Genomic DNA, 19,341 nt, shown 5'->3' with positions numbered 1-19,341 from the left:
ACTACCCAACGAAAATTACCCGCGGAGCGTTGAGCTCAACGAAAGCGTTGGTAAATTCTGGTAGATTTACCCGAGACGTATTTTGTTTGCCGCAACAATTGTTTCCTGCTACCGATTTTGTGTTATTTGCGTCACTTTTTCACAACCAATGAGAGCAAAGCAGCTAGAAGTGAGGTTAAATACCTCGTAACAATTCTGCAACCTGCTCCGGAGCACGTTCCAAGTGTTTCGCATCAAAATGTTACGACAGCGTTGCCATGTTGTGCCAAAAAAAATCCAATTAAATAAGCCACGCCCCCTCATTTCCGGTAACACTCAAACAAAATACGAATGTTACACACTGATGCGAAACAGTTTCGATTGTTACGCCAAACAAAATACGTCTCCGTTTTCCCAGATGGCTGCTCAGCAAAATGCCCAACAGCTCAGCGAGGTTTTTGGCTGCTGTTGACCGCTGCCGAGTTTGCTGGATTGTTGTAATGTTATTGTTTACGTCCATAACCGCCATTTTTTCGCATTTCTTCGCCACAAGTTCGTCACCAGACTGACTTGCAATTGCTTATAATCGTTAATTGCGTTAATTTCGTAATAATGTGGGTGTTAATAAGTAATAATGTGGGTGTTAATAAGATTTTTAAATGTTAAAAATCTTAAATTTCAATAAAACTTAACCTCCAAATCCGCAGAATCCCACGGGAATTTAACAACGACACCTCGATTTTCTCCCGTCTGTTGAGCTGAAGTCGTCGTTGAGATGACGTCAATCCCGCTAAGATTCGGCCATTTTTGTTGGGCAGCAAAAGTAATTTAACAACGCACCTGACATGGATGAGCGCTGACCAATTTTGCTGAGAAAATGGCGGCCTTTGTTTACAAACTGGCAGCTCAGCGGATAACCTTAGAGTCCCTTTATACTGAGAGTCAAGACAATTCGGCTCATGGATGTCACAAACGAGAATAAAGATTACAGAAATTGAACGTTTTTCGTAATCTTTAATCGGCCCATTCTCAAATGCCTTTCTCCGTTCCTCCTCTCATTCCGTTTGTTCCTTGCCGAATCCGTAATTCCCTGGTCCATTCCAGATCATAATCTTTGCAATTGGTGAAAATGTCATCTTTATTCCCGTTTGTGACACTGTGGAGGCCTAAAATACGGGAACCAATCAGAAATGGATTCAAATTGTCTTGACTCTCAGTATAAAGGGACTCTAGATAACCTCAGAAAACGTTTAACAACACTTTCGCTGAGCTCAGCAACTCAGCGGATAACTCAGAAGTTGCAATTCTGACTTTAACAACTCATCTTAGGCCTGGTGCCCTAACCGGGATTAGGTCGGTTCGATTTACATGGGATTTCCCGTAAGGAACGGAAAGTCAATTTTCAAACACTGATTCTGGGTAGTTTCAGACAGTTTGTGCCGGATTTTTTTGCGATTATGAGTTCTATATATCCTCAAATGTACGTTTCTATCTGGGAAATCCCCAATATCGCATCGGATAAATTAGTTATACTCAATGTATCGAAGCAAGTCCCGAAAGTGAGGTTATGTTACAACCCCTTTGTTTACATTCTAATTTTGGACTCTGTTCATGACTAATTTCTGGGGAAAAACAATTCTGCGCGTCTCTTACGCAAAGACGTAAAGAAAAAGGAAAAAAAGCGTGCTAAAAGCAAAAAATGAAGCTTCTTTTCAACCACCTCTACTATTGGCTAGAGGATTGGCGGCGAAATCGGGACAAGTTTGTTATTCTAACATAAGGCGGGAACTAAATTAAATTGCGGAAACAAAGTATTTTAGGTTGATTTTTGCCCGAATTCACTCACCCACTCAATTTTTTTTTTCACTTTAGGTTAGTTTTGGTCCGTCGTCGACCGATTAATTTCATTTGGGAGTAACCAAAGACATAAAGACGGAGGGCTAAAAGCAAAAAATGAAGCTTCTTTTCAACCACCTCTACTATTGGCTAGAGGATTGGCGGCGAAATCGGGACAAGTTTGAAATTCAAATGTAGGGCGGGAACTATATAAAATTGCGGAATCAAAGTATTCTAAGTTGATTTTTGCCCAAATTCACTTACCCACTCATATTTTTTTAACTTTATGTTAGCTTTGGTCCGTCGTCGACCAATTAATTTCATTTGGGAGTTACGGTCATCTAGAACTGTAACGGCCTGTTTGAACCTGTGGAACCACCATGAGCAGAAGAAAAACTAACTTTATCTGAGATTACTGCCTATTATCGAGCAAAAGTAGGTGTAATATAATAGGACGCAGTCCCAACTTTCTCAATATATTCGTTTTAGGCATTTAAAATACGTTTAGAAGAAGAAGGTGGAAAAATCAAGAGGACAAGTTCAAATCAAATTTCCGTTTGCCGCCATGGATTCCTGCGCTCATGTACACACTCACACAAGCACCCAGTGCCAAAAACCAGGCTTCACTTTTTCCCCGTGCTTTTAGATACGAGCACTCCGTCTTTACGTCTTTGCTCCTACGTTAGTTCTTCTCTCTGATTCTATCTAATATGACATAACCATACATCCACAACTAATTAGTAGAAAGTTGGACACCAATATTTGTTGTCTCCCATTCCAAAGTGTTGTGCCTCATTCGTTCCAGCCATAAATCACTCACAATCAGTTTTGTCTTATATTATCCATAATTTTCCCTTCGAAACATTCCAATTCATAGGTAGTATTGTTCAAATCAATTTCAGTTGATATCTTCAGAAAAGAGTTGACACTAGAGTCCCTTTATACTGAGAGTCAAGACAACACCCCCTCATGGAGTCACAAACGGGGATAAAGATTGCACAAATTGACAGTTTTTCGTAATCTTTGATCAGCCCATTCTCGAATTCCTACAGTTTTACCTATCCCCACATGATGTCCACACACATGTATACCGTCGCAATAATACGGCCTAGAGAATTAAGTGATAATTATGAACTCAGTAAAGTATTTTCAATCTACTAGTGCTTCGTCCTTTTTCATAAAAACGAAGAAAATATATTCTTCCGAGTCCCAAAGGAGAATCTAATCAAAGGGGTAACATAACCCCACTCTCGGGACTTGTCTCGATACAATGAGAATAACTAATTTATCCGATGCGATATTGGGGATTTACCAGATTTTTTTTTTTTTTTTGGTGGGGGGGGGGGGGTGGTAACCGTGAGGTAAAAAGCGGCGATTTTGCGCGGTAATACGACGATTTAAGTCCCAAATGCACATCAGCCCATTTTTTGACACACCCAGGCAGGGGTTTAGTTTCCGTCTGGGCTGACCTGGTAGGGGTTTAAAGTATCATATGCCGGATTGGCTCGGAAGTTGAAAATAAAGGTGGGTCTGCATTTTAGATTAAGAGCAAGAGTCGGGGTCGAGGTCGAGCCGACCTGACTAAACATAACATCCTCACGTTAGTCTGTCTGCACGGTTAATGCCGAAATCCTTTAAGTCTTACGGAGCTGTGGCATCGCCTGCGCTTTCGCCCCGGTTTTTCTCCCTCTCAAGGGTGACCTGTCCAATTCGTCAAAAGGTAAATCTGTGTTTTTCCTTTCATCACCTCTCGGTGCCACCACCTCTTCCCGAAAAGTCCTTTTCTCCGTCCCCATCAGAAATACCTCAGTCTACGCTACGCATTGCGGTATCGCGACAAGACTGAGTGCATTTGTGATATGTAGGGACCGTAGAGGCGGGATTCGTTCCCCACAGGATGTTCCAAGGTTAAAAGGAACTACTTTTTGGCCCCCCTAAAATTTTCAGGGGGGCTCCCTTGGGGGGGGGGGGGGGGCAACGGACCCCAAATTTTAATTTTTAAATGGAAAGACCCCCTTTGTGATAGCTCGTTTGAAAGAGCATAAAAAAAGAAAACTTTTCGCGCAAACCCGAAGTCGCTATCTCAAACCGTTTCAAAATAGCAGCCGGTTAAAGTTCGAAATGGCCGAAAATTCACACCGGTTATTTCTCGATGGATTTGCGCGAAAATCGGTATCCTCATGTATTTTGGCACAAAAAAAAAAAACGAATTTGACGTTAGATTTTCAAAAAAAACCGAAACCGAAATGGCCGCTGGTTTGAGTTCAAAATGACCAAAAATTGGTTTGTTCTAAAATCTAAGTACAAATATGTTAATCTTATGCCAAAACACCCTCAAATACCAAGTTTTAGGCAAATCAATCAACAAAAAACTGAGGTGGCAATTTTTGGCCATTTTGGAAATTTCGGTTTTTTTTTAAAAAAATCTAACGTCAAATTCGTTTTTCTCGTGTCGAAATACCGCTCGTACCGATTGTCGCGCAAATCCATCAACAAATAATCGGCGTGAATTTTCGGACATTTTGAACTGTAACTGGCCGCCATTTTGAAACGGTTTGAGGTATCGACTTCGGGTTTGCGCGAAAAGTTCTCTTTTTTTATGCTCTTTCAAACGAGCTTTCACAAAGGGGGTATTTCCATTTGAAAATTAAAAGTTGGGGTCCGTTGCCTCCCCAAGGGGAGCCCCCTGAAAATTTTAGAGAGGAAAAAAGGTAGCTCCCTTTGACCTAGGAACATCCCTCAAGTTTTAAATTTTTACCTCAATTAGGTAAAAAGTTAGAGGGGTCGGAAGGGACTTTTTGATCACCCTGTATAATACGTAACGTGAATTTTCTGATTAGTCGACCCCCCCCCCCCCTCCTCTTCCGCCGAAAGGTACTTGAGACATAGGTCCCTAACCTGAGACTGGTAAGTTCAAAATCACGTACCCACAGACATAGGCGGTTCTACGGGGGTGCCGGGCACCCCCAAGCAAAAATTAAGTACGGTTATCGGAACCGTGAAATTACTGATTTTAAAGATTCTGTATTCACTTGAGAAAAAAACCCAGCAATTAATTGAATTTTAAACAGAATTAATATTTATAGCCGTGTATTACAAAGATTCTACTGTTTTTAGTGTATTTTCCGAAGAAAATACACTATTGCATTCTCCCATGATGTCGGACCCAGACCCGAGACCTTGTGAAGAGCACCGATCACGGGTCGTAGATCACGAAAATATATGCCATTCAAATTCATGTGTATGTATATATATGTATGTATGTATGTATGTATGTATGTATGTATTTATTTCCGCCTTTTTAAGATTTTTCGATTTTTGAGGAGTTATATCTTTCTTACGTTGAAAGATATTTTGACCAATTTTTTTGCATTTAGTAGAAACTCATTAGAACTACTATTCTGCGAAGAAAAATTGAAATTCGAGGCATTAGATTTTGAGGGGTGGGACTCGAAAGTGGGGGGAGGTCAAATCTTGTCCACTCAATAACTCGAGCGAAAATGAATATTTTGAGCTGAAATTTTTACGGGTGGTAGTTCTCCCCTAGGACTGGTTTGGTATTGAATTTGAGCTAAATCGGCCGAGCAGTTTAAAAATGGCGAGCTTTGAAAGTTTTAGGCGAGGGGTGCGCGGCATGAGGGGAGCCGGCCGGAGCAAGGCCGCTCAGTGGGTCGGGGGAGAAAGTTTTTGGACAAGCTGATCGGCGCACAGTGGGTCAGGGGGAAGAATTTTTTGGACAAAATTTTCGTCGCACAGTGGTCATTAAATTTATACACTAAGTAGAAAGGAAGGAGAGAAAAAGAAAAAGGAAGGTAGGAAAGGGATAAAACTTGAGGGCCGAAACTTAGGCCTCCCCTAAGCGACCGTTCCCTTCGGGGCCGGTCTCTGACATTTTCCACCTCTGGGCACCTCCAAGCATGAAGGTCTAGAACCGCCTATGCCCACAGAGCTTCACACATTCCATGATTGCCCCTTTTGCTCTCAAGATCACACTTCAAATGTGTCAGATATAGATTCAATGTACACAGAATCATCATTGGAGGGGAGGGGGGCCTGTTCGACCAATCGATAATACGCCCTTACTTACATCTAATGGATGTAAAGTGAAATAACTGTACATAGTGCAAAAGTTGGAAAAGGAAATGCGAAAAATTTTCCGGAACTCCGAATTTAAAGGCATGCAACAAAAAGCAAAGGGTTTAATATGCGCATATATTGCGTTTATTTTCGTAACTTGCGGCAGCTCTAGGTCAGGGGCCAGTTTTCAAACCTTGGTGACCCCTAGAGGGAGATTCCCCTCACACATGGTGGAGGCGCCGGGTATCATATGGGAAGTCCTCCTGTAGGGGCACCAGGGTTTGAAAACTGGCCCCCGACCCAGAGCTGCCGCGATATTCTGCTTCGTTTCCGCTATGCGCAACATCAGAATTGCGTAGCTCCTAGTCAGGAATTGACCAGTTATCAAGGAGAAAATGACGAGCTGAAAAATACTTGGCTTGAGACGAATAGCAAAAATTGCCGAACAAACGGAAGAGGCTATTTGGACGCAGGTTCTAGATCACAGCGATCGCCTATTCGCACTGATCTCACGATCCGTCTACGCCAGCGGGGCGATTATTGAAACTTATAGACAAAGATGACATAGGGAGTCTGGAGCGATCCTACTGGTTGACATAGTTGGTTCTCATAGACTAAGGGGGAAAATGATAGACTAACTGTCGGGTCTCTCGTGGGTTGCCGTTAGTTAGTCTATTACCTACCTCCTTTGTCCATTGCAACCACCCGTTTCCACCACTAGGATCCCTCCAAATCCCTTTTGTCGTCTTTGTCTATTGCTTTGTCTATCAGTTTCAATAATCGGCCCGCAGCGCGAGTTCCCATCTCACTGGCCGCCAGGCTCCGCGAGTGCGCAAACGCATGTGCGTCCTGCGGTAGCAAGGCAGAGAGTAACGTTGCCGAAAATCTCGGATATGAGGAAACGTCACCCGCCGACAGTAGTAAGCAAAAGAGAAAAAAAGGGGGGAAGTGCATACAGGGTTATCCAAAAGTCACTGACCACCCCTGTAACTTTTTTCCTAATTGAGATAGAAGTTTGAAACTTTGGGAATGTTCCTCGGTTTAAGGTAGCAATTTTTTGGTCTCCCCCAAATTTTGGGGGGCGGGGTCTAACTTTTTTTTCAAATGGTAATCCCCCTTTTGTGTTACCTCATTCGAAAGATAATTAGGAAAGAAAATTTTTGGCGCAAACCGCAGGTCAAAATGTTGAGTTCTGACAAAATGGCGGCCGGTCACAATTCTAAATGGCGGAAATCTGACATCTCCGTTGTGTGTTGACGGATTGGCGTCAAACTCTGAATCCTAGGATTTTTCAAGACGAGAAAAACGATTCTGGCATTGATTTTCCAGAAAAGTCAGTATTTTTCAAAATGGTGGCCTAGAGTGGGAAGTGGATATTTAGGCTGCTTATCGTTGAATTTGTATGAAACTTGGTATCCGGGGGTAGTTCGGCACGAGAAGAACGAATCTTTCATTTGATATCTGAAATTCCGACATACTGCAAAATGGTTTCAACTGAGTTTCAAAATTCTCGAAAAAATTATTGTTCAAAACTTCCCTGATGATGAAATTCCAACAAAACTTTCAGGGGTTATGGGTCTCAACCAGGAGTAAGTAAACCCCTTAAAACGAACTTCCTTGACCTCTTTAAACAATTTTAAAAATCAAAAGGAAAAAAGAGAGACTCAGTGCCCCGGTCTCTCCTCGCTGACGGTCAAGATATCACCGAGGACGAATGCAGCCTGCCTTCAGGTTTATTTTTGTTTTAAAACGGTGGATCAAGAGGACATATGTTTGGTTGTGTTTTTGAATGCTCTGCGTGGAAGGTTCATGTTCACCTGAAACTTTAAAAGAGATAGGAAAGTGGAAAAAGTACGAACGACGAACGAGTGGCGTGAGGAATAGGATGTCCTGTCCTCTACTCGACGTATAAATGTATTCATTTCTGGCTCGGCCTATCTCCTTTTTAAATTTTGGATAAGGCAACCCTAATTTTGAATACAGTAAGGTTGGCAGAGAGTGTGGCAAGTGATAACCGTCAACAGTTAGCAAGAATCCCCCCTCCTATCATCAAAAACCAAGATCAAGCTCCGTTTTTAGGTCCAAAGGCGTCCTTGGGACATCATGTTCTAAGTAATAAGTATGACATCGTCACAGCAAACTAAAGGGTTTCAACATTGAATTTCAGAGCTTAATGTGACTGGTAAATCATCAGACAAATTTCAGGCATGGCAGTGAATATACAGGGTGTCCCAAAAGTCCGTAACCCCTCCCCCCCTTGGTAACTTTTGAACGGTTAGAGATAGAAAAACGAAACTTTGGGGATGTTTCTATCTCAAAGGGGACCATCTTCTAGGGAGTTCAAAATGTTCGTTCCTCCCTCATGGGAGGGGGGGGGGGCATTCCCTACCTTTTTTTTCAAATGGTAACCCCTATCCTGCGATACATCATTGGAAGGATTACAAGAAACTTGGAATTTGGCGCAAACCGTAAACCAGTTCCGGCAAAGTTCGAAAAACGAAATTTAATGTGATTAAATTTAACAGTTTAAATTTCGTTTTCTTAAAACTTTGCACGGAATTTTGGGACTTGAAAACGCAATGTTGAATTAATTTTGAACTTTCCGAGACGATGTTGAGGCAAAGTAAGAGGGAATTGGCTCATTTCACTGGATAATCGTATGACCTTTAAATTGACGTATTTGAGGGTCCGCACCATCCCCCCTTAAAATTGGTTCGAAGTGATATCTGTGAATTGTACTTAAAAGTGTTTGCAATTTGGTAAATTTTCCCGTCTTGTTTTTTCTCTACGATAATTTGAACCAGAGTTATGATGTTTTGAAAATAGGTAAAATTTGATCTTTGACCTACCATAACTCTGTCAAAAATTAAAATATCGATCTGCGGTTGGCGCTAAAATTCTTAGGTTTTTGTTTTCTTACCTACTTATGGTGTATTAAAAGATAGGGGCTACTATCTGAAAAAAAAGGTTGGGGGCCTTCGCGCCCCCCCCCCCCCCTCCGAGGGAGGGACAAAAATTTTGAACTCTCTTGAAGATGGTCTCTTTTGAGATAGAAATATTCCCAAAGTTTCGTTTTTCTATCTTTAACCGTTCAGAAGTTATTAGGGGAGATGGCGGACTTTTGGAACGCCCTGTATTCGTCCATCGTCCATTTTGAGAATTCAAAATTGTTTAATTTTTATTCTTGTTGACTAGATTTCAGCCATCTCAAGCAGATGTTGTCGTTTTCAATGAATTGAACAAAACTCCAGCTCTTTCTACTCCTAACGTTCTAAGATGGTACAATCACATGAAATCCTTTGATACTAATGAAAAGAAGACCTTCCCCAACAAACAAGCTCCTGCCAAATTCACTGGTGGAAGTGGGTCTGCGGCAACCAAGAACGAAGATGATGCTGATGATGTAGATTTATTTGGGTCCGATGATGAAGAGGAGGTTTGTAGTATTTTTCAATCTTTAAATCGCATTTTCATCTAATTTCATACAAGTAATCTGCCCATTTTTGCCCTGATCTTGTTTGGTGCGCAGTTTCAAGCATTTGATTCAAGTCATCAATGACGATAATCCTGCAACCCAAGTGAAGTAGGTTGTTAGCTGAAAGGACCCCGCACACCTCTTATGGGAAGCTGCACCATGACCGATTGCCTTCTGACTTACGTCATTTGATTCTCCTCAAGATGTTGATCAAAAGTTACATTTGCGCCAACAATTTTGCTCTTCCGCCTACTTCCCGACCGAGAGTCACTCTCGCTTTACAGGATTTCGGGTGTAACTTCCGGCTCTTAGTCAACAACACTCTGGTTTTAATGTTGATATTCTCCAGATCAGTGGTGGTCCATTTGATAACTCCGAAAGAGTATGTCAAGACTGGCACAGCAAAAGTATTAATAGCTTTAAACAGATTTCTTGAGTTCAGTCTAGAGCGTAACAAGACCCTGAGACGCTGCTCATAATGCTGTTGAACCATATGCTTAATGTCACTATGGTTTAGTCTGCGATTCTGTTGGAATCCTAGGTATTTGTAGGAATCATTTTCATCCATTTGTTCGACAATTGTACCATAGAGAGTCTGATCTTCCTCCTCTTCCACCACCTTTCCGCGATATAAATTCAGAACTCAGCACTTCTCCAACCCGAACTCCATGTAAATATCAGCGGATACGGACTCCACAACACCCAGCAAGATCTTAAGCTCACCCGGCGATGAGGAGTAGATTTTAATATCATCTATGAACATCAGATGACTGAGAATATACAGAGTTTGTCTGCGCTCTTTAATGTGAAACCCAAGTTCAGTGTCTTTCAAAGCATTCGACAGGGGATTCAGGGATAAACAAAACCACAACGCACTGAGCGCATCTCCCTGGAAAATTCCACGTTTAATGTAAATAAATTCAGTTTCCAATTGGCCGTCCTCCGTTTTGAGGGAGATTTTCGTTTTCAAATTTTTCATTACGGATGCCAGGAAGTGTCTCAACACAGGGTGTATCTTGTAGATTTCGAGGACTCTTAATAACCAAGAATGAGGCACCATGTCAAACGCCTTACGATAGTCGATGAATGTGGTGTTCAAATTTCTGCGGTTCTTTTCCGTTTGCTTCAGAATAACACTATCCACTATTAACTGCTCCTTGCAACCTTTGCTCTGTTTTCGGCACCCCTTCTGCTCCTCCGTTAGGACATCATTCGATATCAAGTGCCGATCAATTTTCCTACAGAGGGTCGCTGTAATTATCTTATAGATGGTGGGCAGACAAGTGATGGGACGATAGTTCGCAGGGTTCTTTGTGTCTTCATCTTTTGGTTTAATGAACGTCCTTCCCTCTGTTAAAAACTCGGGTGCCAATTCGGGATGCTGAACGATTCTGTTGGCTTGCTGTGTTAGGTGTGCATGCAATACAGGGAAGTTCTTATACCAAAAGTTTTGTACACTGTCGACACCTGGACATTTCCAGTTATGGGTGCCCCTGATAGTCTCCGCAAGCTCATTTACAGTGATAACATGGTTTGTCTGCTCTGGCACGGTTTCCTGCCGGGCAATTTCTTTTTCAATCCATTCACCACCCTCCCGATGCTGCACAGGATTAGACCAGAGATTTTTCCAGAAAGCGGTCACTTCTTCTTTCTTAGGTGGTGTAACTGGTATCTCCTTCGAGGTCAGATTCCTGTAGAAGGCCTTTTCATTTCTATTGAAGAGGGCATTCTGGTTCTTTCTTTCATTGGACTCGTTATACCTTCGAAGGCGAGCTGCGCAAACAGCGAGTTTCATCTTCGAAATATCTTGGGTTTCCGCGACGGTCTTACTTTTGTCCCTGATGATAAGACTAATCTCTTTCTCCAATTTCTTAGTTCTGACACCTCTTAAATACTGAGTGGTTCGACCAATTTCCTTCCGCAATCTCTCGATCTTTTTCTCGAGTCTCAGTTGCCAGGCAGGTTTCCTCCTTCTTTTTGGACATTGCTCACCCTGCGACCTTAACTTCTGGCCATTTAAAACTGTGACAGTGCAGGCACAAGCGTAGACGACTAAGTAGATCTCTTCGAGATCCGCCTCCTCTGAGATGAGTTCATTAATGATCTTATTATTAATAATCTTTATGCGGTCTTTGCACATCCTATTCATCCAAAGTTTTGGAATTGCTGGCCTTAGATTTGGATTACTCCCTCTCCATTTGTCTCTGAAGAATCTAATCTTCTCACGAGTTTCCAGTTCCATCGAGTCTTCAAAACTTGGTACACTATCCGCTGAATCGACAAACCTATGAATTGGATATGCTCTAAGGGACACCACCCCATCCCTAGCATGACGAGAGAATTCATCGACTGATGATGGCGTGAAGATAATGTCCGCCTCTGTAGGAGTAGATGCAATATGTAACTCATGAGCAACTTCTCTCTTTATTTCCTCGATTTCCTGCACTGTTTATTTCTTGTTGTTGATGATTACCCGTTTCTGATCCACTAGCCTCTGTTCAGTGACATTAGTTAGATCAGGGTACGCTGCCAGGAACAACTGACGTAGTTGGAATCTGTACCCTGATGCGTTGGTGTCTAGTCGTGTTGCTCTATAGAAGCAACGCATGACATCGATGTTCATTTCTCTAGTCCAAGTCATGCGCTGCCTCGGAATTCCTGCCTTGGTGGCTGCCGGCTGACTTGCCAGTAAAACACCGGAGGCAGGAGGTGAAGGGGATCTGCTCAGGGTTGGCCGTCGTACCGTTAGACGCTGGGCTGATCCACGGCCGTCCTCAGCTCCAGCGTTGTGAGGATGAACTGATACGTCAACTACCTCACAAGTTGACGCAACCGAGGCTTCTTCTTGATGATTTACTGCAAGACACTCGATAACCTGTCATAGGGCTGCAAACCCTATGACAGGGGGCTCGCGGCTGAGAACCTTAGCTTGGGACGAGTCCAAACCTACTTCCTGGGATGCCACGGGTTTGGATTTGGCCGACCAGATTGTTCCCATCCGCTTGCTCGGGTACCTCGGGGTCGCCAGCCCAAAGGAGCCTCCCGTGCAACACATTGTGTTGCCCCTGCGGTATATTTTTAACAACGTTTTACGATTTTAACAACTTTTTTCGATTTTAATACCTTTTTACGATTTTAACTTTCATATTTTAGCAATTTCAAGTCAAATTTTAGGAATTTTAAGTCAAATTTTAGTAATTTTAAATCAAATTTTAGCAATTTCCAATCAAATTTTAGCAATTTTAGAAGGCTCTAGCTTTGAAAGACTTGGCTACGGTCCGTCTTTCAATGAGTTTCTTTCCACAAACGTATGTTTGTGAGAAAAGTACTTATATAAATATTAATAATAAATTAATTTTAAATTTAATAAAAAATAATTAAATATTATATATTGATATAATTTACTAATATTAATATTTAATTTTAAATTTAGTAAATTTAATTTTTTTTTTTTTTAAATTTTTTTTAAATTTTTTTTTTAAATTTTACTTTAAAATAACGTTTACCCTTTTTTTTTCAAGCAAGATAGTATGTGTTACTGACTTTGGCCTGTGGCCCGTCAGTAATACTTGTGCCGGAAGTGTTCCCTCTTCTGAGTTACAAAAAAAAAAAAAAAAAAAAAATAATAATTATAATAACAATAATAATAATAATAGGGCTGGCGACCCCGCGGTACCCGAGCAAGTGTCTGGACATCCTCGTGGCCAAAACATCGCCAGGGGCGTCCAAGGAAGTAAAGTTGGGCTTGTCCCAACTTGAAAAACCGGCTGCGCATCCTTGGCTGGGGGTTTGCAGCCCCTAGTCAGTGATCTTCTTACACAAGACGATAAAAGAAGAGCCTCGGTCGCGTTGAGGGTTGGGGAACATGGCGCGCAAAATAGTCCCCACGCTGGGAACGAAGATGGTCGTGGATCGTCCCAGTGTATGGCACGACGGCCAACCAACAACACCAACCCTGCTCCAAGTGTTTCGTCGAGTAGTCAGCCGACGACCACTAAAGCAGGGAAACTCAGGCAACACATGACTTGGAGTCTAAGTATGAATCAACACGTCATGCGTTGTTATTACCTCGCGTCTAAAATGAAAACGATTCCTGGACACCGGGCGGAAATGCGGAAACTTTTTCTTGATAAGTTCCCTGACTGCGAAAATGTCTCAGAGCAGCGCCTAATGGACCAAAAGCGAGTGATACTGAAGTCTTGTAAAATGTCTGCTGATGTTCTGCAGAGTATCTAAGATGAAGTCCAACTTGAAATTTCTCGCGGTGAACGTGAAGACGAAGAAAACGTACAAGAGGCTGATCCCGCTTCAGTTTCTTGCGCAGATGGTCCAGTGGAACCAAGAGACATTGTACCGGAATTACACACTGATGAAGGCATCGTGCATGCGGAGCGTGATGAGTGTGCAACTGATACTGCTGACGAGAACGTTATCAAAGCTGATACGCTAGAGGTTGCATTTATTGCTGAAATGATCAAATGGCAAGGAGTCAGTCTGAATCTTAGACAGTCACTGCCAAAACTTCCTTACACTCCAAGTTGTTCGCGTGTATTGAGAGGATGGACCGAATTATACCAGCACACATTCGTGAAGAATCAACGCTAGAGGAGGTTCATTGCATCATCTATTGTGCAGCTCAGGCAATAACACAAGCCGTCAAAGGCCCCACTAATCATGGGCGTAGGGAAATCAAACTGAATGCACCAAGATGGCAACTCAGGATTGAAAGGAAAGTGGCCAACCTAAGGCAGGAGATTGGGAGAGTCACCCAGTGTGTCAAGGGAATGCCTCTAAGAGGGTAAGGGCGAAGATGGCCCATGTGAATGAAGAAAACCTTTTAACCCATCTAGATACCCTGAAGCAGAAGTGAAAAGTTCAAGCTGCCCGACTCAGAAGATATTAAAAATCATACCAGCGCCATTTAGATAACGTTCTGTTTCAGCCAGAGACTGCATATGATATGCTTCGATAGCTCATAAAGGCACGTATCACGTCAAGTGTCGAGAGGCCGGATCGATTCATCGCGGACACTGGCTTCAAATCTGAATGGGATTCCCCTTTCTTTTGTTCTGCGATCAAAACTCAGGTAGACGGATGCGATGGGTCATCAATGCGGTTGAAATCTTGACATTTGAGGGATCGATCCGGGCGTGATCATTAGATCCTGAGTTAAATACCATTGCCCGGCAATGATATACGAAATCCAGTCTTTGGAGTTAACTAGCCGGCCCCGGCAAGTTCGCTCAACATATCCGATATTTGAATTTGCCGCGTAAATCAGACTACCGCTACCTCGCTGCGCGGCGCTTCTATTCCTACTGCGTTATCTATTCTAACTATTATTACAATCCTACTATTTTTCTCCTTCTTCTTCTTCTTCCTCCTCCTTCTCCTCTTCTTCTCAAATGATCTTCGCATCGAGAAACTCGTAAAAACAGACAATTTCAAGAAAAATTGTTTAAAAGTAGTTCTAATAAAGCCCTTTTTAGTGTGCAATTTTGAAACATTATATCAATAATTAAAATTACATCAGTAAAGAAATTGAAACATTTGACTTTACTGTAACTTTTTACTTAATCTGGTTTTAACCAGAATTGAAAGAATTGAAAGAAAAAAAAAATAATAATGCTTCAAACACGAGGCTTCTTTTTCAGAGATCTATTATGTAAAAGTCCTGAAGCATTTTTCCTTTAAAAATATACCAAAAGTGTTATTCTAATTAATACTTCTTGACGAATTTTTTAAGAGTTTGTGAAAAGTGCTTCACGTATTCGCTTTTACTAGGTCAAATCATCTTCATAGTGTTGTTTATACTTTTGATGGTAGAAGTGTAGAACCCTCCTCTCTACCCTGACCGCATTTCGGAATTATTGGTTTTAATTTATTGGGAAGAAAAGTCTCATCGATATTTCCTGCGAAAAATTTGACAGAGCCTAGGAAAAAAAAATTCTTGTTTTAGAAAAGATACCGGTAGGTTTGCGTTTCTTCTTTCTCCCGACATGTAGATTCACATTCATGTGAAACAAAACTTTCATTGCGAACACAGAAATTGAAAGTTTTCTTTTACAATGAAGTGCGCGGAGGAATAAAACCTTACACCTCCATCACTTAATCACCTTTCGTGTTTTTGGTTTCCTTCTTGCCAATTCTCAATACGCTCCTTGTCACTGTTACCTCGCGTCATTTTCGGGTTATTTCCCCGGCCTAATTATACCCACAATAATAGTACTACTCCCTTTAATATATTAAGTACCATCCCCGAGATTTCAGCCACTTCCGAAAATGATGATTCATTGGAGCCTTTGAGTTAATAGATCACGATATTGCTTTTCAGTACCCACAGATGCGGTGATTAATGTGTGTCAACGTGATGGGCCGTTGATAGCAAAGAGTAGTGTAACGGGTAGTGTAAAGAGTACAGTAAGTGCCAAAATGAAGTTTTGGTAAAACGGGCTCAGAGGCATGTGACCGGAAAATTTTATTACAGAAGCCTCCGTTCTTTCTCAAATTATCACGAATCGTCCGAAAGATTCCTAGAGATCGTTTGGATGATTAAAAATCGACTGATTTAATTTCCATTACATAAAAAGGGTATTTTTCATTTTCATGCTAGGTTATTGTTAGGCAAGACAGTCGTAAGTGCTATTTTCTGCATGCTTTCGTGGTTGCGTTTTGGACGCACAACAAACACATTTTCAGGTTAGAAATTGGCAGAAGAAGGCGGCACTTTACTGGAAAGCACTGTTCTCATTGGCTCTCATGCATCTACAGCTGTCTTGAAAAAAAACTGTGTCATTTTTTGTGCACTTACGGCTTTTACATACGTCTCGTTTTCATTAAATTAGGATGAATTTTGCTGTTTTAGCTGTCTAAGTAATTTCATCGAAAAGAGTTTCGACGAATTTTGAAGAAAACTCGATTTCGAAAATTTTGCACTTACGGCTCTCTTCGCTATCACGGCAGAACTGCTACCTTGCGTGAAACTACGTCATTTTTTGCGCACTTGCGGCTTTCTCATATGTCTCGTTTCCATGAAAATAAGATGAATTTTGCTATTTTAGCTATTTCTGTGATTTCATCTAAAATGGATTAGACGAATTTTGAAGGAGCCTTGATTTCGAAAATTTGACCCTTACTGCTCTCTATGCTATGACAGCAGTGAGGAGAGCATTAGACAATTTTGTTTTTACATCTTAAAGGATTGGGGCCCACGTCACTAAAGCTAGAGAAGCGGGGAAGGGGAGGTTCGGAAACTGCGAGTTCAGCGTTACGTATTTTCTGAACAATCCCTAATCGCACAGTGATCAAATACACACAATTTTGGCGTTAATAGTACCACTGAGACTATTTCATGGCCCAAAAAATGTGCAAGAGGAACTGTAGACGCACTTCCCTCTCGACGGCGATACCATATTAAAAATTAGCAAAAGCGTTTTAAATCGTAGATTATGACATTTTCTCTTTATTTTCTCATGGTGTAGTATTTTGATCGAATTTTTTGCTTCACAAAAAATCTATCAGACGGGTCCTCCATCAGATCAGCCCTCCGCCCCCATTACCGGACGTGATGCACTAATCTCTGAAATATCGAGACGTATCATATCGACGGTCAAAGTGTGACAGCACGTATCTCCATTGCGGTGTCTCAAAATCTCCGCTTATAATTTATTTTTTCAAGGCGGAACAAGTCAGCTTCATAAAAATAAAAAAATAACATAAAAAAATAATGTATGACTGAGAGTCTAGAATCTCGCAAACAAATATACAGGGTGTACCAAAAGTCCGTCCCGCCCCTGCTAAATTTTTAAAGGAATGGAGCTAGGGTAATGAAACTTTGGGAATGTTCCTATCTCAAAGGGGACCATCTTTTGGGGGAGTCAAAATTTTGGTCCCCCCTCAGGGGGGGCGCGGGGGGCCCCCCAACTCTTTTTTTCAAATGGCAACCCCTATCTTGTGATACTTCATTCGAAAGAGCATAAAAAACTAAGAATTTTGGCGCAAATCGCAGATCAATATCTTAATTTTTGACCGAGTTATGATAGGTCAAAGGTCAAATTTGACCTATTTTCAAAAAATCATAACTCCGGTTCAAATTACCGCAAAGAAAAAAATAAAACGGGAATATTTACCAAATTGCGTCCGCTTTTAAGTAAAAATTGCAGAAATCACTTCGTTTTAATTTTAAGGGGGGCTCGGACCCCCAAATACGTCAATTCAAAGGTCATTCAATTTTCCCGCGAAATAAGCCAATTTCCCCTAGATTTGCCTCCACGTCATCTCAGGAAGGTCAAAATCAGTTCAACATTACGTTGGCGAGTTCCCAAATTTCGGGAAAAGTAAAAAAAAAACGAAATTTAAGGTGATTAAATTTGATCGTTTAAATTTCGTTTTTTTTTACTTTTCCCGAAATTTGGGAACTCGCCAACGTAATGTTGAACTGATTTTGACCTTCCTGAGATGACGTGGAGGCAAATCTAGGGGAAATTGGGTTATTTCGCGGGAACATTGAGTGACCTTTGAATTGACGTCTTTGGGGGTCCGAGCCCCCCTTTAAATTAAAACGAAGTGATTTCTGCGATTTTTACTTAAAAGCGGACGCAATTTGGTAAATTTTCCCGTTTTATTTTTTTCTTTACGATGATTTGAACCGGAGTTATGATTTTTTGAAAATAGGTGAAATTTGACCTTTGACCTATCATAACTCGGTCAAAAATTCAGATATTGATTTGCGATTTGCGCCAAAATTCTTAGTTTTTTATGCTCTTTCGAATGAAGTATCACAAGATAGGGGTTGCCATTTGAAAAAAAAAAGTTGGGGGCCCCCCGCGCCCCCCCCTGAGGGGGGACCAAAATTTTGACTCCCCCAAAAGATGGTCCCCTTTGAGATAGGAACATTTCCAAAGTTTCATTACCCTAGCTCAATTCGTTCAAAAGTTAGCAGGGGTGGGACGGACTTTTGGTACACCCTGTATGCGGCCTCGCACTTTAGGCATCGATATGTAATCTCTGAGCAGGTGAACACAGAACAATAACAAATCTTAACTTAATTTATGTCTAGCAAACGACTAAAATATACAAAATTTGTGGTTGATCGCACAGCCAGTCCTTGGTTGATTTTTCTTAAACCATCGAGTTCGACGTGAGCTGCCTATTAGAAATTAGAATACACGGCAGCACATGCCACAAGTTCGTGGATTTTCCTCTTTTTCGACAGTTTTTGAAACAATAATTTGAGGAAACTTTTTTTCGAGAGCTTTTTCTGTTCATATTTTCTTCTTATGATTAATTTAAACTTTTTGCCGGTGCTGGATCGCACAATTATTCTAATATTTTTTTCTTGTTATTTTACTCTATATTATAGCTCAAGAGCTTGAGGAGGCAGCATATTTTCTGCGGCAGAAAAATTTTTAGGTATATTCCCCGACAGCTAAAATGGCAGTTCAAATTTGGATTAAAATGCACGATTTGGCTATGCATAGACGATGCATCGCTTGGCTAACATAGGGGCGTAACTGCATATTGAAATGAGCCCGAAAAAGCTTTGAAATGTATGGAAGACAGGGTTCATTGTAGAGTGTAATTACGCCCATATGTCAGGTAGGTGACGATATGCATCCCTTCAACAAATGACAGTGGCCGGCTGCTCATGTGTCAGTTTGTGCATTTAATTCCGCATTTTACCGGCCAGTTTGGCCTTTTAATTCCAGGCGAATAGCCACCAGCCCTCGATTGCTGAACGAGAGCTAGACACGGCCGAAATCTGGTCAGACGCCACCCTGGAAAACCCGTACGCGCGGTGGGCAATTGAGTCAAATGATCTTTGTCGCGACCCTTTCTCCGTGGCCCGTGGCACCGATCCCGCATACATTCCTCTTTCACTTTAAACTTTTCCTTTCCGTGTTTCCGTCGATCTTGATCAAATGACGGCCGCGAAGCAGTATGAAGTCCTGCCTCTCCTTTAATTGACGACACGC

The 19,341-nt window shown here is 41.6% G+C and overlaps 1 protein-coding gene across 2 annotated transcripts in view; it reads left to right on the top strand.

Moving 5' to 3' along the window:
• The window catches only part of eEF1beta (elongation factor 1-beta), a 52,244-nt gene that overhangs the window by 13,828 nt on the left and 19,075 nt on the right, over positions 1-19,341 (top strand). For both annotated transcript variants that reach the window (XM_072297194.1, XM_072297195.1), the window contains exon 2: positions 9,088-9,328. In XM_072297194.1, the coding sequence (XP_072153295.1) occupies positions 9,088-9,328 (241 nt within the window). The remainder of the gene's footprint in view (positions 1-9,087; positions 9,329-19,341) is intronic.

The sequence above is a fragment of the Bemisia tabaci genome, chromosome 2 (genome assembly GCF_918797505.1).
Source record: "Bemisia tabaci chromosome 2, PGI_BMITA_v3".
Lineage (NCBI taxonomy): Eukaryota > Metazoa > Arthropoda > Insecta > Hemiptera > Aleyrodidae > Bemisia > Bemisia tabaci.
This window is presented reverse-complemented; position numbering and strand designations above follow the sequence as displayed.